Source organism: Ambystoma mexicanum, chromosome 5p, assembly GCF_040938575.1.
Source record: "Ambystoma mexicanum isolate Mex_15411 chromosome 5p, UKY_AmexF1_1, whole genome shotgun sequence".
In the NCBI taxonomy this organism is placed as follows: domain Eukaryota; kingdom Metazoa; phylum Chordata; class Amphibia; order Caudata; family Ambystomatidae; genus Ambystoma; species Ambystoma mexicanum.
Window position 1 is genome coordinate 1,158,675,588 of NC_090930.1, and position 21,200 is coordinate 1,158,696,787.

Below are 21,200 nucleotides of genomic sequence, written 5' to 3' on the forward strand. Positions count from 1 at the left end.
AAGAGCAAAAGTCACTTGTGAGCCAAAGTCCATAGGCTGGGCCCACTCTTAGAGAGAGCAGAGCACAAATGCGCCCCAGATCACACAGTTACACTAGGCTTTGAAAGTCTTGCAGAGAGTTCGAAAAGAGTTTAGAGAGGCTCAGAAAAGTTTAGCCAGGGTGTCCCAGGCTAACCCAGGTTCGAAAGCCGGGGGCTAAATCTACCCCGTACAGTCGGTGGCAAGGGAAGGCAGGCGGAACACGGTACCTTAAGTGGGAAGGATCCTCCAGCGGTGGCAGTTGTTCCTGGCAGCTGGTGCAAGTCTCGGCGTCGTCCAGAGGAAGAGAAGATCTCGACTTGGAGGAAAGATGAAGGTCGTTGCACTGCCAGGGAAGAAACCAGCCGCAGAGTTTTCCGGTTAAAGGTATTACCCTTTATTTCGCGGTCGTGGTAAAACGTGGTATTCCGGTTGCTGGGGTGCTTGGCACAGGCAAGGCGGCCACGAGATGCGTCGGGAAGGCGAACAGACGGTGAAACTGGTTATCCCCACCAGTCAAAGGAAGAAGACTCTCCGGCGGGAGATCTCCTCTGTCGTTGGGAAAAGTGGTGAGACGGTTCAGCAAGGCTCCACCAGTGGTGTCGTCGTAGCAGGTCGGCTCAGCTTCTCCCTTCTTAGGTCCTGTGGTGACTTCTGAAGTTCCAGTCCCCAAAGCCCTGCTTTTATACAGAAAAACCCCCATTCACTCAGCCTGGCTGTCACTCAAACATGCTAAGTGGTGAGCCGACCGGCTCACCACTTGGGCCAATCAGGACGGAGTGCGACTTGAGTTGCCTAGGCAACTCAGTCCAGGCTGCCTAAATCCCCCTCCACCCCTCCTAAGTACCCCAGACAGAGTGGCACCACTTTGGAGGGCTTCTGTGGAGAAGCCCGTCAAAAAGTGGAACAAAGGGCTCAACTTGGGTTGGAGTCACAGAAGAGAACACAAATGCCATTTTAGAACCGAGTTCTGGCAAAAAATACCAACCAGAGAATTAATATTAAATAAATAAACCGGCGGTATGTTCGAGGCTATAGGAATTAAATAATTAAAGTTGGTAGCCTCGAACAATGGGAAATCCCATAGAGATATATTCGCGGTCGATTATAAAAAGTAGTATCCACTGCCACCAGCCAAAGCTCGATCAGTGGGGACGGAGACGTGCCCCCTCGACTAACAGACCCCAGGGCAATCGAATTTCCCCAGCCAGTACGTCCACAATATGATGGTTTGTACTGGTTCTGTTCAGAATTGAAGACTAGCAAAGCCAATTGTGACTTTACATGCCCTGGGAGACAGTAGTCAGTCCCAGGGTATGGAGTCTATACTGGGGGGTCACTATGACACCCCTGTGTTACTGCACTGAGGGTGCTGTGTAACACACTTCACAAAACACATGAAGACCTATGGAGTAAAAGACCCCATAGCCCATTAAACACATCTAGAGTCAAAGGAACACACTCAAATCATGTCCAAGAGTGAGGGTAAAAAGAGTCTCACTCTTGGCAGGAGAAAAAAATAAACCCCAAAAATCCAGCTAAGCTGCTGGGGGACTCACTAGGTTAGGAAATTCAGCCTAAACAGAGAATTCTCCCTAACACCATGACATAGTTTTGTGGGTCAGTGGTGCAAGTTCCTGAGGCCTTCAGGAGCTCTGTTTGGGTTTGGAGATGGGTTTACTGATTTCCTAAAAGGGGTCACTGATGTTCTGCGAGGGGTGTTGGAGGGGGGAAGCATTACCACCCGGTGGACTTTGGCTGGCACAGTATCAGAGCTGAATAATGTTTTCGGTGCAGGGGGTGAGGGGAGTCAGGAGGGGAACCTTGGGTGGGTAAACTGTAGTTGGGAAGTTGGGGGCTCATGTAACTGAAAGGTTTTTGAGGAGATGGTGGTCTGGCGTTCGTCCAGTGATGCTAACTGGAGGGAGCCAGGCACCCCCGGATAGGAGGGGGGAGTGACAGGGGGAAAGACTGGGGGTGTGGTTGGGGAGCAGTTGGGGAAGGCGATTGTTATGTTCAGGTTTTTATGACCAAGGTGGAAAGAGCCTGGTATTGAAGGTGGTCTGTTCTGGTTGAGATGTTTGATATGGCACAATGATGGACTTGAATAAAGGGGACCATCTTCGGGTTTGCACACTCAACATGAAAGGCTTAAATTCACCGACCAAAGGGTCCTTAGTGGCCAGGGAATTCCATTGCATGGATATGGATGTCTTTTTCCTTCAGGAAACTAGGTTCACAAGGGGAGATGAAAGAAAAATTCCATGTGGACTTTTGGGCCAGGTGTACTGGGGATCAGCAACGGGCAAGTAAAAGGGGCCTGGGTATCTTGATACACAAGAGGTTGAAAATGGAAGTGGAGAAGGTCCGGAGGTGTGAAGAGGGAAGGGCAATCCTACTCTCGGGTCAACTGCAAGGGGTTTGATTCACTCTTGTGGAACTTTACGCCCCCAACCAGCGCCATCTGCACTTTTTAGAATCCACACTGGCAAAAGTATTAAATGAAGGGGCAGGGCATCTTATCATGGGTGGAGACTTTAATATGTGGGCGAACCGGCAGTTGGGCAGGAGGGACATGGGGTCCCCCGTAGGGAGCGGGGAGGGGCTTCTGGGTTGTTTGGAACTATGACCTGAATGACTTTCTCCCTAGACCCCTGTACTTATTCCAGATGCTCCCGATTCGCATCCCGGAATCCATGTTGAGGGAGGGCAAGGGTTGCCGCTTGCGGTTCCTGTGGCAGGGTAGGAAGACGAGAGTGGCATACAAGACCTTAGTGCTTCCAAAGGAAAGAGGAGGAGTGGGCTTCCCTGATATCTATCTGTATTATAAGGCATCCCAACTTCGAGTTCTCATACCGCATTTGAGGGAGCCAAGGGGGTTTGCAATGGGTGGGTTTGAACAACTTCAATCTGAGGCCGGCAACAGTCGTAGAATGGATTTGGGTGCCCTGACACTGGCTCCCATCAGGGAGCAGGGAGCATCCAATACTGGGCGTCCTATGGAATATATGGAAGAAGGGTCATGAAATTAGGGGTATGGCCATCCCTGCTTAGTCATCTACCTGGGGGGGGGGTCAGGCACCGGATCCCGAGCTTGGACAGAATCCAGATCTGACTTGAGGCGGGGCACACGCAGGTTGGTCAGTTGTGGAAGGATGGCCCCTTCATTTCAATGGTGGACCTAGAGGGGGCACTGGGAATAGGGAACTTGTCTGTGTTCTCTTATTTGCAACTGAAAAGGGCACTCACAGCAGAGCCACGGAGGGAAATGGTCCAGATAAAGCCCCCTGAAAAAGGTCTTGGACTCAAGTACGGAAATTAAGGGCCTGATCTCTTCCGTATATGGGGCTTTGGTGGAGGTGGGTAGGGATTGCATGGATAAACTCAGGTTGAGGTGGCAGGCAGACCTGGGCCTTGAATTGGACGAGGTATTGTGGCATAGAATATGTTGTAGGGCATACATGGTCACAATAGCGTGTCAGTATAAGCTCCATGCAGTCAGATTACTCCATAGATGGCAGTATAACCTGGTCCACCTCTCTAAGACGTTCCCGGTGAGCCCCCTGTACTGGCATGAATGTGGGGAGTGCGCTGACTACTGGCACATGTGGTGGGTATGCGAGAGGGTCCATATTTACTGGGACCAGGTGCTGGGGTGGATCAAGGAATTGTAAGGGGTCCCCAGAACATAGTCGCCACTGTTGATTTTATCTGGTCTGGAAGATACTGAGGGAGATTATACTGGTCTACCGCACCTGCCCCATTTCTTGTTGCTGGCAGGGAGGGCATGTCTAGCCATGCACTGGAAAAGGGCGTGGCTTACATGTAAAAGGAATGGATTAATGTGAGTAGAAACATATATATGATGGAACGGATCACAGCAGCGATACAAGGGAGAGGCCTTAACCTTGAAATTGAATGGGCGGAATTTCGATCCAGGTATATGCCCATGCAATTGAAAATAAGGGATTTTGGGGTGTTTCAAGGGACTCAGGGAGGTGTGAAGATAGCAATGATGGGAATTGTTTGTCAGGTTGTGCAAAGGGGAGGGCAGTCTAATGTTTCAAGGTGTGAGAGACGATCAATGGTCCACAGAGGAGGAACGACATGAACCTTAACATTATGGAATTCACCTGGGTCGAGTGGTCACGTTAGCAAAAGGTTTGGGGAGGTGGTGAGGGGAAGGGGTTATGCAGGGGAGAAGCTATGTGGGCCCAATGTTAAGTAGTGGTGTTGCATCTGCTTATGTTCTTACTTGGCTTTATGGTGTGTGTGAAATACTTTAAAAATGACAGTAAACTTGAAATTAAAAAAAAAATCTCTGTGACAAACTACAGTCAGTGGAGTAGATACATCTCCTGAACTGGAATTTGGAAAGCCAGATCCTGCAGATCATGCTGACAGCTCCTATAGACAATTGGTGAGCAAGGTAATAGAATATTTGGGATGGAGTAGACCTGCTCTTCCTTTTCAACAGCATGATTTGACTGACATATTAGATCAGGGTCCACAGAGGGATCCCGTTTTGCCCTTCCATATTGCTTTGCAAAAAAGGGTTACAACAAATTGGGAAACCCTAGATTCTATTTATGCGGTTAACTTTTCCAAAAAATATAGACCGTCAAGCAGTGACCCAGATTACTTGACCAAACACCGACTCCAGAAAGCTTGGTAATCCAAGCAGGCACGTCCACAAAACAATCTGCTTACCCTACCATTCCTACAGACAGGATTGATAAACGGGTGGACGCTTACGCGCGGAAGGTATTTACTGTTGGTAGTATGGACTTGAAATTGGCAAATGCCACTTGTGCCTTCTCTACATTTTTGTTCATTCTGTGGGATTGCGCAGCAATGGCGGCTGACCACATCCCCAAAGGGGAAGAGAGAGACAGCTTCCTGGCTATCATCAAGGATGGTAAGGAGGCAATGTGTGAGTGCCTTTAGTCAGGTCTGGATACTGCAGATAGTATTAGCAGATCCATGGAAACTAGCACTGTGCTAGGCAGATTTGCGTGGCTGAGGAAGTCTGGATTTGCACCGGACGTGAAATCTAGATCACTCAATATGCCTTTTTACGGCTCGAGACTGTTTGGTAGCTACTGACCGCAAAATCTCTTAGCGCAGCTATAAGACAACTTCAACATTCCTACTCTGGTACGTCATCTTGGAGGGGTAAGTCCCTTTGTTTGTACTCCTCAATTAGAAGAGGGAGAGGACAAGCCTGTCATAGAGGACAAAGAAGATTCCCTCCTGGTGGATGGGGAGAGGTGCTAAATCAGCCCATGCAGCAGCAGCTTTGCCCTCAGCCGCCTCAAAACTTGAGACCCATCTTGGACTTAAGAAACTTGAACAAGTTCCTCAGGAAGGACAAGTTCAAGATGGTTACCCTTTCTCAGATCCTTCAGGCCCTCCAACTCCAAGAACGGATGGTATCATTAGACCTTCAGGATGCTTACTTTCATGTGCCTAACCATCCCAAGCACAGAAAGTACCTGAGGTTCGCAGTTGGCAGTTCTTATTTTCTGTTTCAAGTTCTGCCATTTGGGCTGACCTCCTCCCTGAGAGTTTTCACCAAGTTGATGGCGGTGGTGGCAGGTGAGGGGGATTCACATCTACCCCTACCAGGACGATTGGCGATGAACGTTCTGGAGAGAGAACCTTTTTGGCAACCATGGCCGGAGATAACAGTAGTGACAGCTGCCTCATTCACAGGCTCGGGAGCCCACACGGCGATCTGACAATCAACGGTTGTTGGTCTCCATTGGAGTCCAAACTACATATCAATCTCTTGGAGCTGAGGGCAATCAGACTAGCACTGAAGGCCTTACTACCCTCTGTATACGGAAAGAATGTCCTGATAATGGCGGACAACACAGTGGCCATGTACTACCTCAACAAGAGAGGATATGTACGGTCACTACCACTGTGCATAGAGGCAATGCTGCTCTGGTACTGTGCAATTCAAGAAGGGATCTCCCTATCGGCAGTTCACATAGCCGGAGAGGAGAACATGGCAGCAGATGCTCTGTGCAGGCAGAGCACAGTCTCCCACGAGTGGGAACTTGCTCAGGAAGTCCTTCAAGAGATCCTCACCCTTTGGGGAACCCCTCAAGTGGATCTGTTTGCGACCAGTGTCAACCAGAAGTGCAAGCTATTCTGCTCCAGGGAATTTCCCCCAAGAGGAGCTCTAGGAGATGCATTTGTGGTGGACTGAGAGTTTCCACTTCTGTACATGTTCCGTCCAGTCTCCATCATTCCTCATGTGATCAAGAGGCTGAGAAAGTTTGAGAAATCCATGATCCTAATTTCCCCAGATTGGGCCAGGAGGAAGTGGTACCCGGACCATCTGGACATGTCCATCTGCCCTCCGATACGTCTTCCACAAAGAGTGGACCTTCTCTCGTGAGAGGAGGGTCAGGTTCTCCATCCATAGGTAAAAACACTCAACCTTCACGCATGGTTTCTGAGAAGCTGAGGTACAAGAATTGGGACCTCACGGAAAATGTAATGGAGATTTTGGTTTCGGCCAGAAGTCCAGCAACAAAATCCTTATACCGCTGTAATTGGAACAAGTTCAACAGCTGGTATAGGGATAAGAATGTGGATCCATTTCAGTGCACTACACCCACAGTGTTATCTTTTCTACTTCCTTTAGCAAATCTGGGGCTTCAAATCACAACAATAAAAGGTTATCGGGCAGCGCTTTCGATTTTCAAGTGCTCATCAGAGAAAACCTCATACTAAGATTCCTTTATTCATTCAGTTTCTTAAAGGACTCACTAATGTTTCCCCAGCCCCCCCCCCCACTCCTTTTCAGGTACCTGTTTGGGATTTAAATCGTATATTAAAATTCTTTACATGCATTCCTTTTGAACGCAGACTATTGACAGTAAAAACTATTTTGCTAGTCGCAATCACATCTGCCCAGGGGGTGAGCGAATTGCAAACACTCCATATACGATCTTCTGTAAGGATAAGGTTATTCTTAATGTAAGACCTTCTTTTCTGAAAAAAATAGTCTCTTACTTTAATGGTCCCAAAAGATAGTTTTACCAACTTTCTATCCCCCTCCTCATCCTGGAAAGGAGGAGAGATTACATAGACTGGGACCCTAGGAGGGCTCTCAGTTTTTATATCTCAGAATGTCTGAAATTCACCAGGACTACCAATTATTCATCAGATATACAGGTCATAAATTGGGGTTAGCAATAGCAAAACAAACTATATGCAGATGGATTATTCTGGCTATCCACGAATGCTATAGACTGGCTGAAGGGTCTAAGAGCTCCCTCATCCAGGGGCCTGGCTACTTCATTCACTCTTCAGAGAGGAGTACCCATGAGAGACATATGTGCCGCGTATACCGCGGATCATGTCGACCATCGGACAGAAGGCCTTCAAGGGACATCAAATCATCGATGCTACCCGACAGCGCCCCCTGTCGAGATTTTTTTTCCCAAAGCAGCTGAAGCTGGAAGATAATTGTCAAAGGTGAGGAATACGTGGGAGGAACATCCAATCGATAGAACGTTACCAGGGGTAAGTAACTTGTTCTTTGCTTTTATTGATAAACTGTGTTACAGTTGCCCATCGTTGCATGTAGCACTGTGTGTGCAGGGGGGATGAATCTAGAGGTGCTGCCGGTCAATGCGGGTGAAGTCGCAAAAGCAATGCTAATAAAAAAACAATAACAATTGCTCCAACGAAGAGCAGAAACATTGATTTTATGCTATTGGCACTAATTGGCATCCCCCTTCCAATATTTATGAGATGAAACAGAATGGAAATAGAATTTGTGACAGCTAATGATACCTCTCCTGTTGGATCACTGCATCTTTGCTGATCCTGGCTCAAGCATTTTATATCGGCGCTCTCCATATCACCCGACAGTTATCCGCCTTCTGTGAAGTAGGGCAGGCCTCTTGTCATTGCTACACTGTCCCTCAAAGAGACCGGGCTGGCAGTGGTGTGCAGCATTCACTATGTTCTGTCGAACCACTGCTCCTCTCCGGCCATAACTCCACTAGCCTGGAAATATTCCTATTAATTTCCTGGCTGCACAGTGCTGCCCTGCAGTGGGGGCGTTTCCCAGTTTGGGTGACGTATGAGGCACATCTAGTGATGGGAAACCTCATCGTTGTTTCTCAGCATAGCATGGGGTGAGTCTGGTAGAACGTCACCAGCAATGATACCAGTGTTTCGAATGTTTTGTAGACTGTAATGCTATCTAAAGTAACTGGGAACTGTTGCTCTGAGTCCTGTGGATAGTTTTTTTTCCTCCTAAACCCACACATATCTCATTGCATACATCTCGCGCTGCTCAAATAAAGTGACCCCTCACCGAAAATAAGAAAAATACACTGACACTTCTGTCTGTCCACAATTTTTCCATTTCCTTAGGCTATGTTTCAGTAATGTATTTTGCTCCAACACATTAATGTAGGAAATCCGTATATGCCAACCTCCATTTTTTTTAGCTTTCTACATGCTCATGAATGTTCTCTTTTTAAATGCGTTATTCAAATGTTGCTATTGTGATATCTTATGTTTATGAGGAATATTACTAACACAACTTTCCCTGTCGATATATTATTTACCCAAATGAACAGTGCGTCCTGCTTCCATGTGTGAGGTGAGTCCAAAAGACAGCCCAGGACAGCAACAGCACAAGATCCAGGAGGAGAAGCTGAAGATTGCCCCCACTGACGGCCACCAAGGAAGCAAATCTAGTGACTCTGGGGAAGAACTGGACAAATAAAATGTCTTTCTGGATACACCAGCTATAACCGCACAGCACAATGAGCAGTGTTTTTTTCTTTGGACTTTTCTTGTGTCCTATAGGATTTCAAGCATCGTCCTTCTGTGTATTTGCTAAGGTTCGAATTTTATTGTACATGTACTGTATTGTATCCGAGCCTCTTTTGAAGGGGCTACTTTGGAATGTTTGCCCTTCTCAAGGGCTTTGTAATCATTTAACTCTCTGTTATTCACCCAGAGCTTAACACACTGTACAGCAGAGAATGTCTTGTAAATTGGGGCATACACATGCATAAAAATCTACATGTGACCTATAAATATTCTTTCTGTATGCATTGTAATTATATTAGAGCACAATGAGGAATAATTTGTACAAATTAGATATATATATATATATATGATTAATTAAGTACATCTCTATAAATAAATAAGTGTGTATATATAAATCAACAGATAGTTATATACATATAGATATGACAATCATATATATTATATACATATATAAATATGTATATGTACATATATATGTTTATATGAGTGCCATTCTGTTGAGAATAATGGCACCCCAATGAGTAATGCTATTATGGGTAACATTTGGAACTTGACCAGCACATTGGCTTGAAATTGGAAAGATCTTGCACGTGCAATATGCGCACCAATGGTGAGATTTCACTTTAATTTCACTGTTAAATTGTGTCTCGGGAGTTGTGTTACTCATATCCTCGATCATGACAATTGAGAATTAAAAAAAAACGCATGACTAGTTTTTCCACACAGTTATGGAAGCCAGGCGACTATAAGGCAGGGAATATGTTTTCCTCCAAGAAATGCTTGAATGGTACTCTCATAGGTTATGCAGCCTACCCTCTGAGAAAAAAAAAAACAGCATGTCTTGGGTCTCCTTGTCCCCACTGGAATAAATTGGACTGTGTTTTAAGGTACTATTTCAGATTGTGTGTTTCTCACAGGTGAAGTGTTTTATTTCGAGAATGTAAGTGAATGCTCCAGCTAGGCTAAGTAATCTTTGAACCAGAGGGGTCTACACAATGCATTCAAATCAGAGACTTCATCCTTTGCACTTAAGGAATGTTTAATTTGAATGGTTAATTGAGGCTGGGTTTATATATTTCGACAGTGCAACCTACATATATAGAATTTTAGATGTGTAAATATGAGGAATGGTAACCACTGGGGTTGTGAGTAACATTTGATAGAAAATGAGAGTGCAGCTTGCGTTTACTTTGATGTCACTCACAACCCCCGTGCCCCCCACAGGTTAAATGAACGCCAATGATGCTAGGTACCCACTTACATTTATGTGTTGAGTACGGCCCAACCATCCCAGTTCCATCCCTAGTGCTGTCCCCATGGACCAGCAGTATATGGGGTGGAAAGGGGTAGGATTATGGATGCAAAAAACTATACGATGGATTCCTGCCACACACTCATTCCTTCCCCCACACTACTACAGCTCCAAGGGAGGCAGAGAAAATACTCCCCAGCAGTGAGCGCTCTCAGTGGAACATGACTTCCAATCCATGCTGTCCCTCATCCATAGCTTATTAGCCTCCCGCTGGCATCATGCCTAAACCATTTTGTTGCCCAGTTACAATGCCCCATCTATTCGCAACTTTGCATTTTAATAGTTGTTTTTAGGGGAGTGAACACGTGCGTAACTGAATTAAATATGATTAGACTAATGAACAAAGCGTTACGCTGTATTCCTGCTTTCCCTGCCCCCAATCTTCCACAGAGAACACAATTGTTCCATAAATATATAGCGATCAGGGCCAGCCAAAGGAACTTACAGGTGATCATGGGGCAATATAGCTCCCTTTCAAGACTCCTATTTGCATTAGAGATATAGTTGTAACCTGACCCTATCTTTCAGGAAACACCCCTTTCTGATTTCTCACTGTTCTCACCTTCCTTTTTGAGGCCACGTTTTGACAAAATAGGTCCTGTCATCTTAGACTCCTCTTTTACTTAGAGCATGGGTGATCAGATGCATATCTATGGTCTTTGGGATGGCATTAATGAACAAAGGCTTAACCAATAAAGTTTGTATTTGAGGTATTTTCAAGCTCATGGAAGGAAGGTGGCATCCGCAAGCAAGGGACGGGCAAAAGGAAGGGGGCATTCTGTGAAAAACGTGCAGTTGGAGTGGAATTGATGGGTGACTTGATAGCAGCACAGGTTAATGGTGGTAAAATATTGTACGTGGGAATTTGGTCTGATTACAGCTGCAATGGAATTACTGGCTGTACTTTCGGTAGCTACTGAAAACTCATTCATTTCATAGTGTGCACATACGAGAAAGCTTGGCCGTATATAACGTAACGTAGCGTAAAACCTAAAATTGGAATGGCGATTTTTTTTTTTTTTTAGCAGTGGATCATATGCAGTTTGCCATTTGTAGCTGATACGTGTGCCTGTATGCTGTATATACCTAAATGCCACAGGGCAGAGTAAATAGAAATAAACTGAAGCGAGAAAACTGACCATATTGAGTGTTCACAGCAATGTGTTCTAGTCAATTCATCTAAACCCATTCCATCGAAATTTTTCAATCTTAAAAATGTCCATCTAATGCATGTTTTTGGGGGGTAAGGGGTTCGTTTTTGTTCAGGTGCATTTTAAAGGGTAAAAAACGGGGAAAGATATTTTAAAAAAAACAATGCATTAGATGGCCATTTTTCGATGGAAACATTTCAATGGAATGGCATTAGATGCAATGGTTTTAGATGAAATGACCATAAACCGTTCCCAGCCACTCTTGCCTCCTCTTTTTAGAGAGGTCTGTCCGTGCACCCTTTCATTATGCCTGTGTCTCCTTCCGCTGCCCTTTATACTGGGTTCTCATGACTGTGCATTCACAGCTTGTCGCTATATCTCCTCTGTCAGCTCACCCCGCCCCCTCACACATGTGCCAAAATCCTAGAAAAGTGTGGCTTCACATTGCTTTAATTGTTCGTCATAAGTGGGCGGGCATGCAGGTAGTTGCTTGAGAACTAACTTGTAAAGTGAAAAGATATTCCCATAAGCTAAATACTTAAAAACAAAGATTATCCTGAAGCTAGAATGGGCCCCGACTCTGAGGTTGGTCCAATGAAAGAAAAGTGTTGTAATGTGCAACGGCAGTTTTGCATGTCCCACCTCAATCTAGCCGTTAGAGAAAATGTCGGAAATATATATTCCTTTATTTTCAGACACATGGGCGAATCTCGTGTTGACCTTTATAGTTTGGGAACGTGCATACTTAGTTATTCTTTCAATTAATGTATGGACACTACTCAAACTGCCTTTTTTCACACAAATGTTATAGACATATAGGCACTTGGAAACTACTATGTTGGTGATTCACATTAGCATACCATAACATGGAAAATTACAGCACTGGCGCTCATTGACCAAAACTGTGTGTCCAATATGTATTGTTCGGTATTCCTGTGGTCTATGTTGTCAGTTAATAAAGGATTTTTTTTGCTGTAGGTTTAGGGTACAGAAGAACCATGCCTGTTGAAATTTTACAAACGCTTTCCAAAACCTCAATTATTGGCATTGTTTTCTTGCACAGTTATGACCGCTTCGCCCACAGTTTGATCACAATCGAGCACTAAGTCTTCCAAGATCATTTCTGACTTGCTTGTTACTGTCAAAATTAATTGTTTTTGCCAGTGTCTTGCGTCTGTCATTTTTCCTGTTAAACACCTATTGGTATTTGCAAACCTGCTTCTATTTCATACACCACGTTGTGTAGTTTGTTTTTGGGAGTGGCGGTAACCGGTATATTGGGCAAAAATGATGGGTATCCCCTGAACAATGGACCGGGGGAGCAATATACATGAAAAAGCAAGAGCAAGGTCACATGGGTGAGTACAAAAACTATTCAAGTACTAGTTGATTCGAATACATGTGGAGAGGGAAGAGGCTCAGTCAGATAAACAATTATAACTTGATATTTTAATATTAATCAAAAACATAATAGCATAAAAATCCATAGTACATTCACACAATCACATCCTTAAAATTCATTCCGTTTTATAACAATGCAACAAAAATAAATCAAAATTATCAGAAGAAAGAAGAGAAGTTAAATCTAAAGGCAACCTATCCATTACTACTTAATGTGATGCATAGCCATCTATATTGTAAACAGTATCATTAAATCGTGGTAGAGGTGCTGTAACAAATAGTGCTTAGTACCAAAATTGCTATGTGCCAGGCACTTTTTGTTAGTTTTTGTACTCACCCATGTGACCTTGCTCTTGCTTTTTCAGGTAACCGGTATATTGCCATCATGATTTTTAGCCCTAGAAATTCAAAACCAACGTCCACTGTGAAAATAAATTCCTTCGTCTTTTATGCATTATACTGAACTAATAATAGGCAATCGTGTCATTTAACCCCATGATAGGGTTCTGGTTAAGCATACCCAAGATTCAGCATCAAGTTTTGTAGTTAGATCAAACCCCTGGCTCCATTACATTACCAAAGTAAATGTTTGATGATTTTGTATCCTGTACACATTCATCACATGCTCGTGGTTTTTCTGCGTGTTTCCTAGAGCTTTTTGGACCTTCCAATTTACAGGAACTGGTAAATTGTCAGTATTTAATATCTGGGATATTGCTATCATTTGAAAAATAGCAGCGGATGTACTCCAAAACTAAGACGGATCATACATTGACAATATATTGCTCATATTAGCATAGGTTTCTGTGATTTCACCGAATTCACTTCACCTAAAGGTGAAATCTTCGCTTTTGTTTTTCTTCAAAGATACCCTGCAACCCCAACATATTTCCCCTATCTTATCCTATCCCCTTACCCCACCCCCATCTATGTTTTAAAATGTACCCACTTATCCAACCAAATTCGAAGACATTTTATTTAGAAGATTTCACATTAGGTGACAATGGATTCGGTGTAATGTACGGATATATATTAGCACTGCGTATTGTACCTAACCGTATTCATATGTGATATGGAGCTGCAAGGATATGGTCTGCACACATTCTATACGTCTGAGACTATAAATCAGCATTGCTTCATTTATAATGAGGATGGGGAATACCGCATTAGCCACAAGTTAAGCGCTGGTTACTTTTAAATACAAAACCAAAAGAGGAGACAGGCAAGCGATCTTGAAATGGTATGAGCTTTATTATTCGTAGTCCTTTTTTATTTTGTTTTCCGTAAGAACAATACATGTTTGTTCTTCACACAGTTCTCAGATCTACCTGTAAATAAATAACTACTCAGTTCATAAATGTAGCAAAACTACAAATCTGTGAGCCTACACGGGCCACATTCTTTCAGGAATACTTACTCACTCATTTTTTGGTTTGGCCACTCCTGTTAATATTTGCTAAAAGAAATATATATATATATATGTATATATATATATATATATATATATATATATCGTTTTCACACTGATACGATCAGGCTGGATAAGTAGCACTCTTCACTTCTCCAATGTAGACGAAGTCCGGACACAAAGTTCGGGTTAAAATACCAATTTTTATTCGTGCCTTTCAATAGCACAGTCAAGTTAAAAAGCCATCAAAAGTTGGGCTCTCCCAAGGTGCAGAAAAATATTGTGCGCGTAGGGAACGTTAACGCGTTTCACGGCTTTCCTCGCCGCTTGGTCACAACAATGCGTCCCCATTACACCAACGAGTTTTAAAGCAAAGGTGCAGAGCAAACGGCGACTGTTGCCACTGAAACAAATAAGGGACTCTGTTAGAAAGTACATCCCTTTCCAGCATAGACTCGAGGCGGACATGTTTGACTTGTCGAAATAACTCTGATGGCAAGTCTGTACTTGTATACAAATGTCTATTTACGCGTCTCTCAAATCTCCGTCAGTTACCCATTTGTCAAATCAAATTTGGAGGGGGGGGGAAGAGAAGGAAAAAAAGGGGGGAGAGAAATGTCTAATGTGTTGGGTCCACATTTTGTTTGCCTTGGTCTACCGCCGTTAATGGGTGTCTCACAAAGGAGCCCCGTAGTGCCGATTATAAGCTTCAATGCTTTACAACTGTTAACTAAACATCCTGTTGGGCTTAGACGGCTGGTACCTGGAACCTACAATGAACATGCATATCGTTCACGGATCGTCCGAATGAGGGAAACCTAATAACCCCCATGTGAGCATGTGAATGCTTGACCAATTTAACATTAATGGTCACAGAGGAATGAAATTCCCCATTAGCATATCTATCCCATTACGGATCACTTCATCAGTTGCTATCAATGGCCTACTGTGCATACTGTGTACCGCCCTCAGTGGTACAAAAACCCTAATCTCAAGGCCATAGTGCCTATGCATTCCCCCACTGTAGGGCACGCAGTTAAACAATGAAGTACAATAGTCACTTCCAAATGTTAGGTGCACAGGGGCCTGCTAAAGTGCAGCCCTTTCTTGCCAATATGTTGTACAGGCAGCATGATACACTGCGTCCATCCTGCTAGAGTACAGTAGTCATTATAAAGTGCATAGTGCAAAAGAAGTCTATAATGCTGGAATCTAAGCATTGCTCTAAAGTGCATAGTGCATAAAACCATAATTGGGGACTTTGCTCATAGGATCCAGGTGCCTGCCCTGTCGTATCCCCAATCTTTTAACTCGGTAACTAGTTTCTTACACCTCTGCACCTCTTATTAAAATCAAACTCTGGTGTATATATAGTATTGAGTAGTATCATCCCATAAGATCAAATGTTTGGTTTGGTCAAATTTCAATCAATCTTAATTAAAAAACGAATTTCACTAATGAGAATCTATATTTACAAATAGCACCAAATAAAATGCACAAATAAATTAAATATATTTGAATGAGATACAAGTATGCATTAAAGTTTAACATTTTACCAGACAAAACTAGCTCTAAAGGCATTATGTGGAGGAAAATGCGTGTATACAATGTTAAAAACCAAGAGCTGCAGTCTTGTCGTGTAGTGTGTCACAAGAACATTTTGATTTCATTATATTTATAGTTATAGGTAGACATTAAAAATCCATGCCCTTATTTGGTACAATATTCTATTCAGATTGTATTCTTTCTTAATTTGAAAATAGAAGCAATAACTGTCTTTAACACACTAGAATTGAGCATAAGGATCATAATTCAATATAAGTGAATATGTGTAGGTAGAGAATGGACCGAAGTACTGGGTGAATGTGTGCAGAGGTTGCAAAACAGGACCTTGATAATTCTTCATAATTGTCATCCCTATTGGTATTTTTACACTTACGTGTAATATGAAAGTACCAAAACGAAAAGACCGATAAGTACATTTGTTTGGGTGAATTTTACATGTGTTATTCGTGGAGAATTACTTCTGTTTCAGGTTGATGTATTTGTATTTTTGCAAAAATATAAAAAGAATTATAGTGAAAGTCTTTTGAAGAACGCCGCTCTGTTTTGAGCATCATTCATTGAGGTCTGTTTATTCTCAGCTAAATGATATGAATATATCTGTGTGTATAATTATACATCTCAATGCATGTATGTATGCATACGTACATACATTGTAAAGGCACATGGGCTTTTTGGGTATAGCATTTAAAATCTCCCATGTGGATTTGCCTGCTTTCTTTCTTTGTACATAATAAATTGAATCCTGTTACATAGAGCACAAAAAAGAAAATCCTTACTATCTGTGGCCATAACATGCTGCCGATTTCTTCGGTGAAAGTGTACAGCGGATTTTAATTAGGGCATTTTTAACTTCATTACTATTGGTGTTTTCTTGAAGGCATCTTGTATGCTATTGGAATTTGTAACTCACACTTAAACTGAACATTTTAAAATGAAAAGTCTAACACATAAAGTAATAACGGTGCATTTTGCATACGCCATAGATAATCACTTATATTTCAGGTTGATGGGATTTTATTCATATGTATATTTGTAATAAAATGATTTTACAATGGTAGTATGTGAATTTGGTGTCATTTATTGTTCTGTATCTATTAAGGCATTTAGAACACCATATTTCAACATTGCTTTTCGACCTCAAATTCCTCCTCTGATCGATATCCTCATCCAGCTCTGCTGTTCAGAAACTCTTTCACAGGGGGGTAGTGGACCTCATCTCAGCCGTTGATCCATCTTTCTCTGTGCTCAATCGTTGGCTCTGGGCGTGACATCAGGCGTCGTACATATACCACGTCACTACGCCCCATACCTTGGTTTCTTTTTTCTGCGCGCTTGACACACTGCTGTGAGGAACACGACCCTTGAGTCTTTGACTCTTTTTATTTTCATAAAAATGTGTCAAATCTTTCTAAAACCTCAACTGTGACATGTCTGCATCCCGGATTTCTGTTTTTAAGAGGTGCACTGACTGTCATTCCAAAATGTCGATGACTGACCCTCCCATGATGTTTGTCTGTGGTTTCTCGGGAAGGATCATGACATAGAGGGATTTGTGTCATGCTCCAAAATACACCCAAAGTCCTTACGCGAGCGGGTTGCCAAACTTGCTTTGGACCACCATCTCCTTAATCCCGAGCGTGGTTGATAGTTCAGTCCTCCGAAGCCAAGACTGAAGGGCCCACCCCGAAATGGAGAAAGAAAGGCATCGACGGAAGGCCAAAAATCGGTCACACTCAAGGAGCCACTCTTCCTCGTCTTCATCGCATTAGTAAAATAAGCGACACGGTCGTCAGCACAAGTCCCGCTTATAGTCGGAAAAAGGTAAGTCCTCGGCTGGGCCGACCACTCGAGAGAACTAGGTAGATTTCAAGAGCCAGATGCTGGCTATGTTTAAGACGCAGGCTGCTGTAGGTGCAGGTGCGTCCCCGAAGAACAAGCCTCGGCAGCTGAAGCAGCGCTCGGTACACCTGAGCTCTCACCTGCCAAACAGTCGACTGCATCGGAGAAACCTTCAGGCTCGATGCCGAAAAAGGCACCAAAGCCTTCGACGCCCGGTCCTTCTAGAGACCATTGAGAGGCTAATGTTCCTGACGTCACTGTGGTACCAAAGCCCCGATCAATGCTGACGGTTATTCCGTCGACGTGGAAAGATAGACCATTTCGGCACTGGTTGTCGGCAACAGATCCTTTGTCCCCGTCTCCAGGTCAGGCTTGTTCGAGTCCATGACGTCGATTTTCAGCGCCGACCAGGGCGTTGATCAAGGGGACATTGATCCTATATACACTGGGGCAGGAGGAGTCGTTTTTTTTTTTTCTTTTATTTATTGTGTGCTGCCAGTACAACAGAAGTAGAAACAAACTTTTGATAACAGCAAGTACAATTCTTCGCAACCATTGTTATTAACTGTACGGAGGAAATTAGGATGAAGGAGTGGATGTGGTCATAGTGGTGCAACAACGGAACTAGGCACGCAGGCCATAAGTCATGAGGTACCTTTAGAGTTATTGGTCGGGGTCCTGAGTTGACACCAGATAGCTGCGGAAAGGGGTGCATAGATCTCTGTGTTTACAGTTCATGGGCTGCAATAAGGACCAACACTCTTCCATATCCGACGTCCATGTGACAGCTTTCAACCATAGCGACACAGTGGGGATGGTAGGGCGGAGCCAGAGCAACAAGATTTCTCGGATAGCCAAAAGCTAACAAAGACTAGCCAGTTTACGATATTTGCATGGTAATTGATCATATTGATGGAACAGACACTTAAATGCGATAGGTTCAAAAGTCATATTGAATATCTCTGACATGACTTCACAGAACCGTCTCCAGTAGTCCCCAAGCTCAGGGCAGCTCCAGAGCATGTGAAAGTATCCTGCGCCCTCAGCATGACATGTGGGGCACAGATTAGGGTGAAAATGTGAAAATGGAAGTAATCTGGCCGGGGTGTAATGGGAGTTGATTTTCTCGACAAACAGGCAGACCTGTTGGCATTGGCCCAAGGGCTGCATGATGCTAGCGTCATGGTCACGTTCTCCAGATCTAGAGCTCCAGCAAGGTCAGCCCTACACACACACCCATGGTAAATTCAGGGCCTTAGTGGAATTGGTGGTAGACTCCATAGGTCGAAAGTCGGCATCAGTGCCTGCTCCGGGCTATGAGCTGACAGACATTTTGGATGATGGACCTCTGACAGAGCATAACATGCCACTCAATCCGGCAATTGCTGGTTCCCTAGCCTCCTTGTGGCAGCATTCCCGTTCCATTCCCCCAGTCAACTCTACATTTACGCGGATGTACAGGCTGGCGAGCGGAGACACATCATTTCTGGCTTCTCACCCTTCTCTGGAAGGGCTTGTGGTGTAGGCAACCACAATCTCCACCAGACCTGCAGCCTCCCCTTTTAATCTGCCCCCAGATAGAGGAGATAAAAGGTTAGACGCAATGGCCAAGAAGGTCTTTATTTCTGGCAGCATGGCATTAAAAGCCACCAATGTCGCCAGTGAGTTTGCCAAATACTCGTTTGGCTTATGGAAAGCTATTGAGCACGCGACTCATTATGTTCCCGAATGGGAAATGCAGGATGGATTTACACAGCTGGTGGAAGAAGGGAAGGAGGTGGCCAGGCAATCGCTGCAAACGGGCCTGGACGTGGCCGACTGCATGGGCCGTTCGATGGGATCGGCGGTAGTCTTGAGGAGACAAGCATATCTCAAAACCTCTGGCTTCTCTCTACATGTCCAAAATAGGCTACTGGACATGCATTTCAAAGGAGAATTCCTTTTTGGCCAGAAGGCTGACTACTCTTTGGAAAGGTTTAACGAGTCAAAATTACCCGCAAAATCACCGGGCCTAGCTGCACAGCCAGCCAAACCTGCCATCAGCTTTGCCTCTATAGGCAGAGGCTACAGGCGCTAAGTGCCTTACAGCAGGAAGGCACAGCTCATGCAGGCCAGGCAGAGGCATTTCTTGTGCTCCAGAAGGGACAGAGGGGCTTCTAGAAGCAAGCAAGCAGAGGCAGCAGCAGGGTGGTTCCGCCCTCGAAGCCGCTTTGATTTTCCCCTCCCCGCTTTACCGGTTGGTAGGCTGTTGGTAGGGCATTGGCCACAGTGTCATGAGATTACATCAAATGCCTGGGCTCCACTGCTTGTTCAGTGGGGTTAATATCTGCCCTTTTTAACAAAACCTCTGGACATACCCCCACCACCTCCAATCCAACCTGGACAGGAGCTCCAGGAAGAACTGAGAGCCCTGTTGTTGAAGGGTGCCGTGGAAGAGGTACTTCATGAGCAGAGAGAATCGGGTTGGTATTACCGTTATTTCCTGGTGCCCATGAAAGGAGGAAGTCTCCATCCCATTCTGGACCTTGGTGCCTTGAACAAGTTCCTGAAGAAGTACACATTCAGGGTGGTGACATTGAGAGAAAATGTCTACGCTCTCGAGCTGCGTGACTGGCTGGTGTCAATAGATCTGCAGGACGCTTATTTCCATGTGCATCAAAATCACAGGAAGTTCCTGAGGTTCCTCATAGAGGGAAAGCACTATCAGTTCAAGGTGCTTCCCTTTGGGTTGACCTCCGCACCAAATTATTTTCACCAAGCTCATGTTGGTAGTCGCGGCTCACCTCAGGAGATTCGGGGTCCATGTATTCCCGTATCTGGATGACTGGCTGAGCCGAGGGAAGTCAGCCGGACAGGTCTCGTCTCATCTGGATGACACCTATCTGCTTCTGCACAAGCTGGGCTTCTCCCTGAACTTGAAAAAGTCACAAGTTACACCAGTCCAGAGGCTCCATTTCATCAGAGCAGTCCTAGACAATTGTGTAGGGAAAGCTTTCCCTCCCGAGGAGAGAGCCAACAGCATAGCAAAGATGGTGGAATTGTTCTAGAACCATGCCACCTTATCAGCAGCTTCCTTCCTCCGCATCTTAGGTCTCATGGCCTCCTGTATGTTTCTAGTGACAGAGGCCAGGGTGCGCATGAGATCACTTTGGTTTCTAAGAAGTCGGTGATCACAGTACCTCGGAGCCCTCATAGATTCTATCAGGATGTCCGGGTCAGTGGTCGATGACCTCAGCTGGTGGAGTGATGACAACAATCTCATGGCGGGGCAACCCTTGTGGCCTCCATGGCCTCTGGCCCGAGTGGTAACGGAGGTGTCTCTGAAGGGTTGGGGCATTCACTGCAAGGACTTGTAGGTGAGCTGCCTTCAGTCAGCGATGGAAGTCAGGTGGCACATCAACAGGCTGGAGTTGCGAGCCATCAGGTTTGCCCTGAGGGCTTTCATCCCGTCTCTCAAGGGGAAGCATGTCCTGATTCTGACGGACAACACAGTGGCCATGCACTACCTGGACAAGCAGGGTTGTGCATACTCTCTCCCCCTCTGCAGAGATGCGATACAGGTGTGGTTCTGGTTGCTGGAGAACCAAATCTCGGTCTCAGCAGTTCATCTGGTGGGGACAAAGAACGGCTTGGCGGATGCTCTGAGCAGGCAGAGCATGGTCCCACACGAGTGGGAAGTGTGCCAGGAAGTCCT

The 21,200-nt window shown here is 44.7% G+C and overlaps 1 protein-coding gene across 1 annotated transcript in view; it reads left to right on the forward strand.

Moving 5' to 3' along the window:
- CARMIL1 (capping protein regulator and myosin 1 linker 1) overlaps positions 1-16,724 on the forward strand; it is a 1,545,633-nt gene extending 1,528,909 nt beyond the window's left edge. The window contains exon 39 of the mRNA XM_069613644.1: positions 8,631-16,724. Within this exon, the coding sequence (XP_069469745.1) occupies positions 8,631-8,779 (149 nt within the window). The 3' untranslated portion in view covers positions 8,780-16,724. The remainder of the gene's footprint in view (positions 1-8,630) is intronic.
- The last annotated feature ends 4,476 nt before the right edge of the window (positions 16,725-21,200 follow it).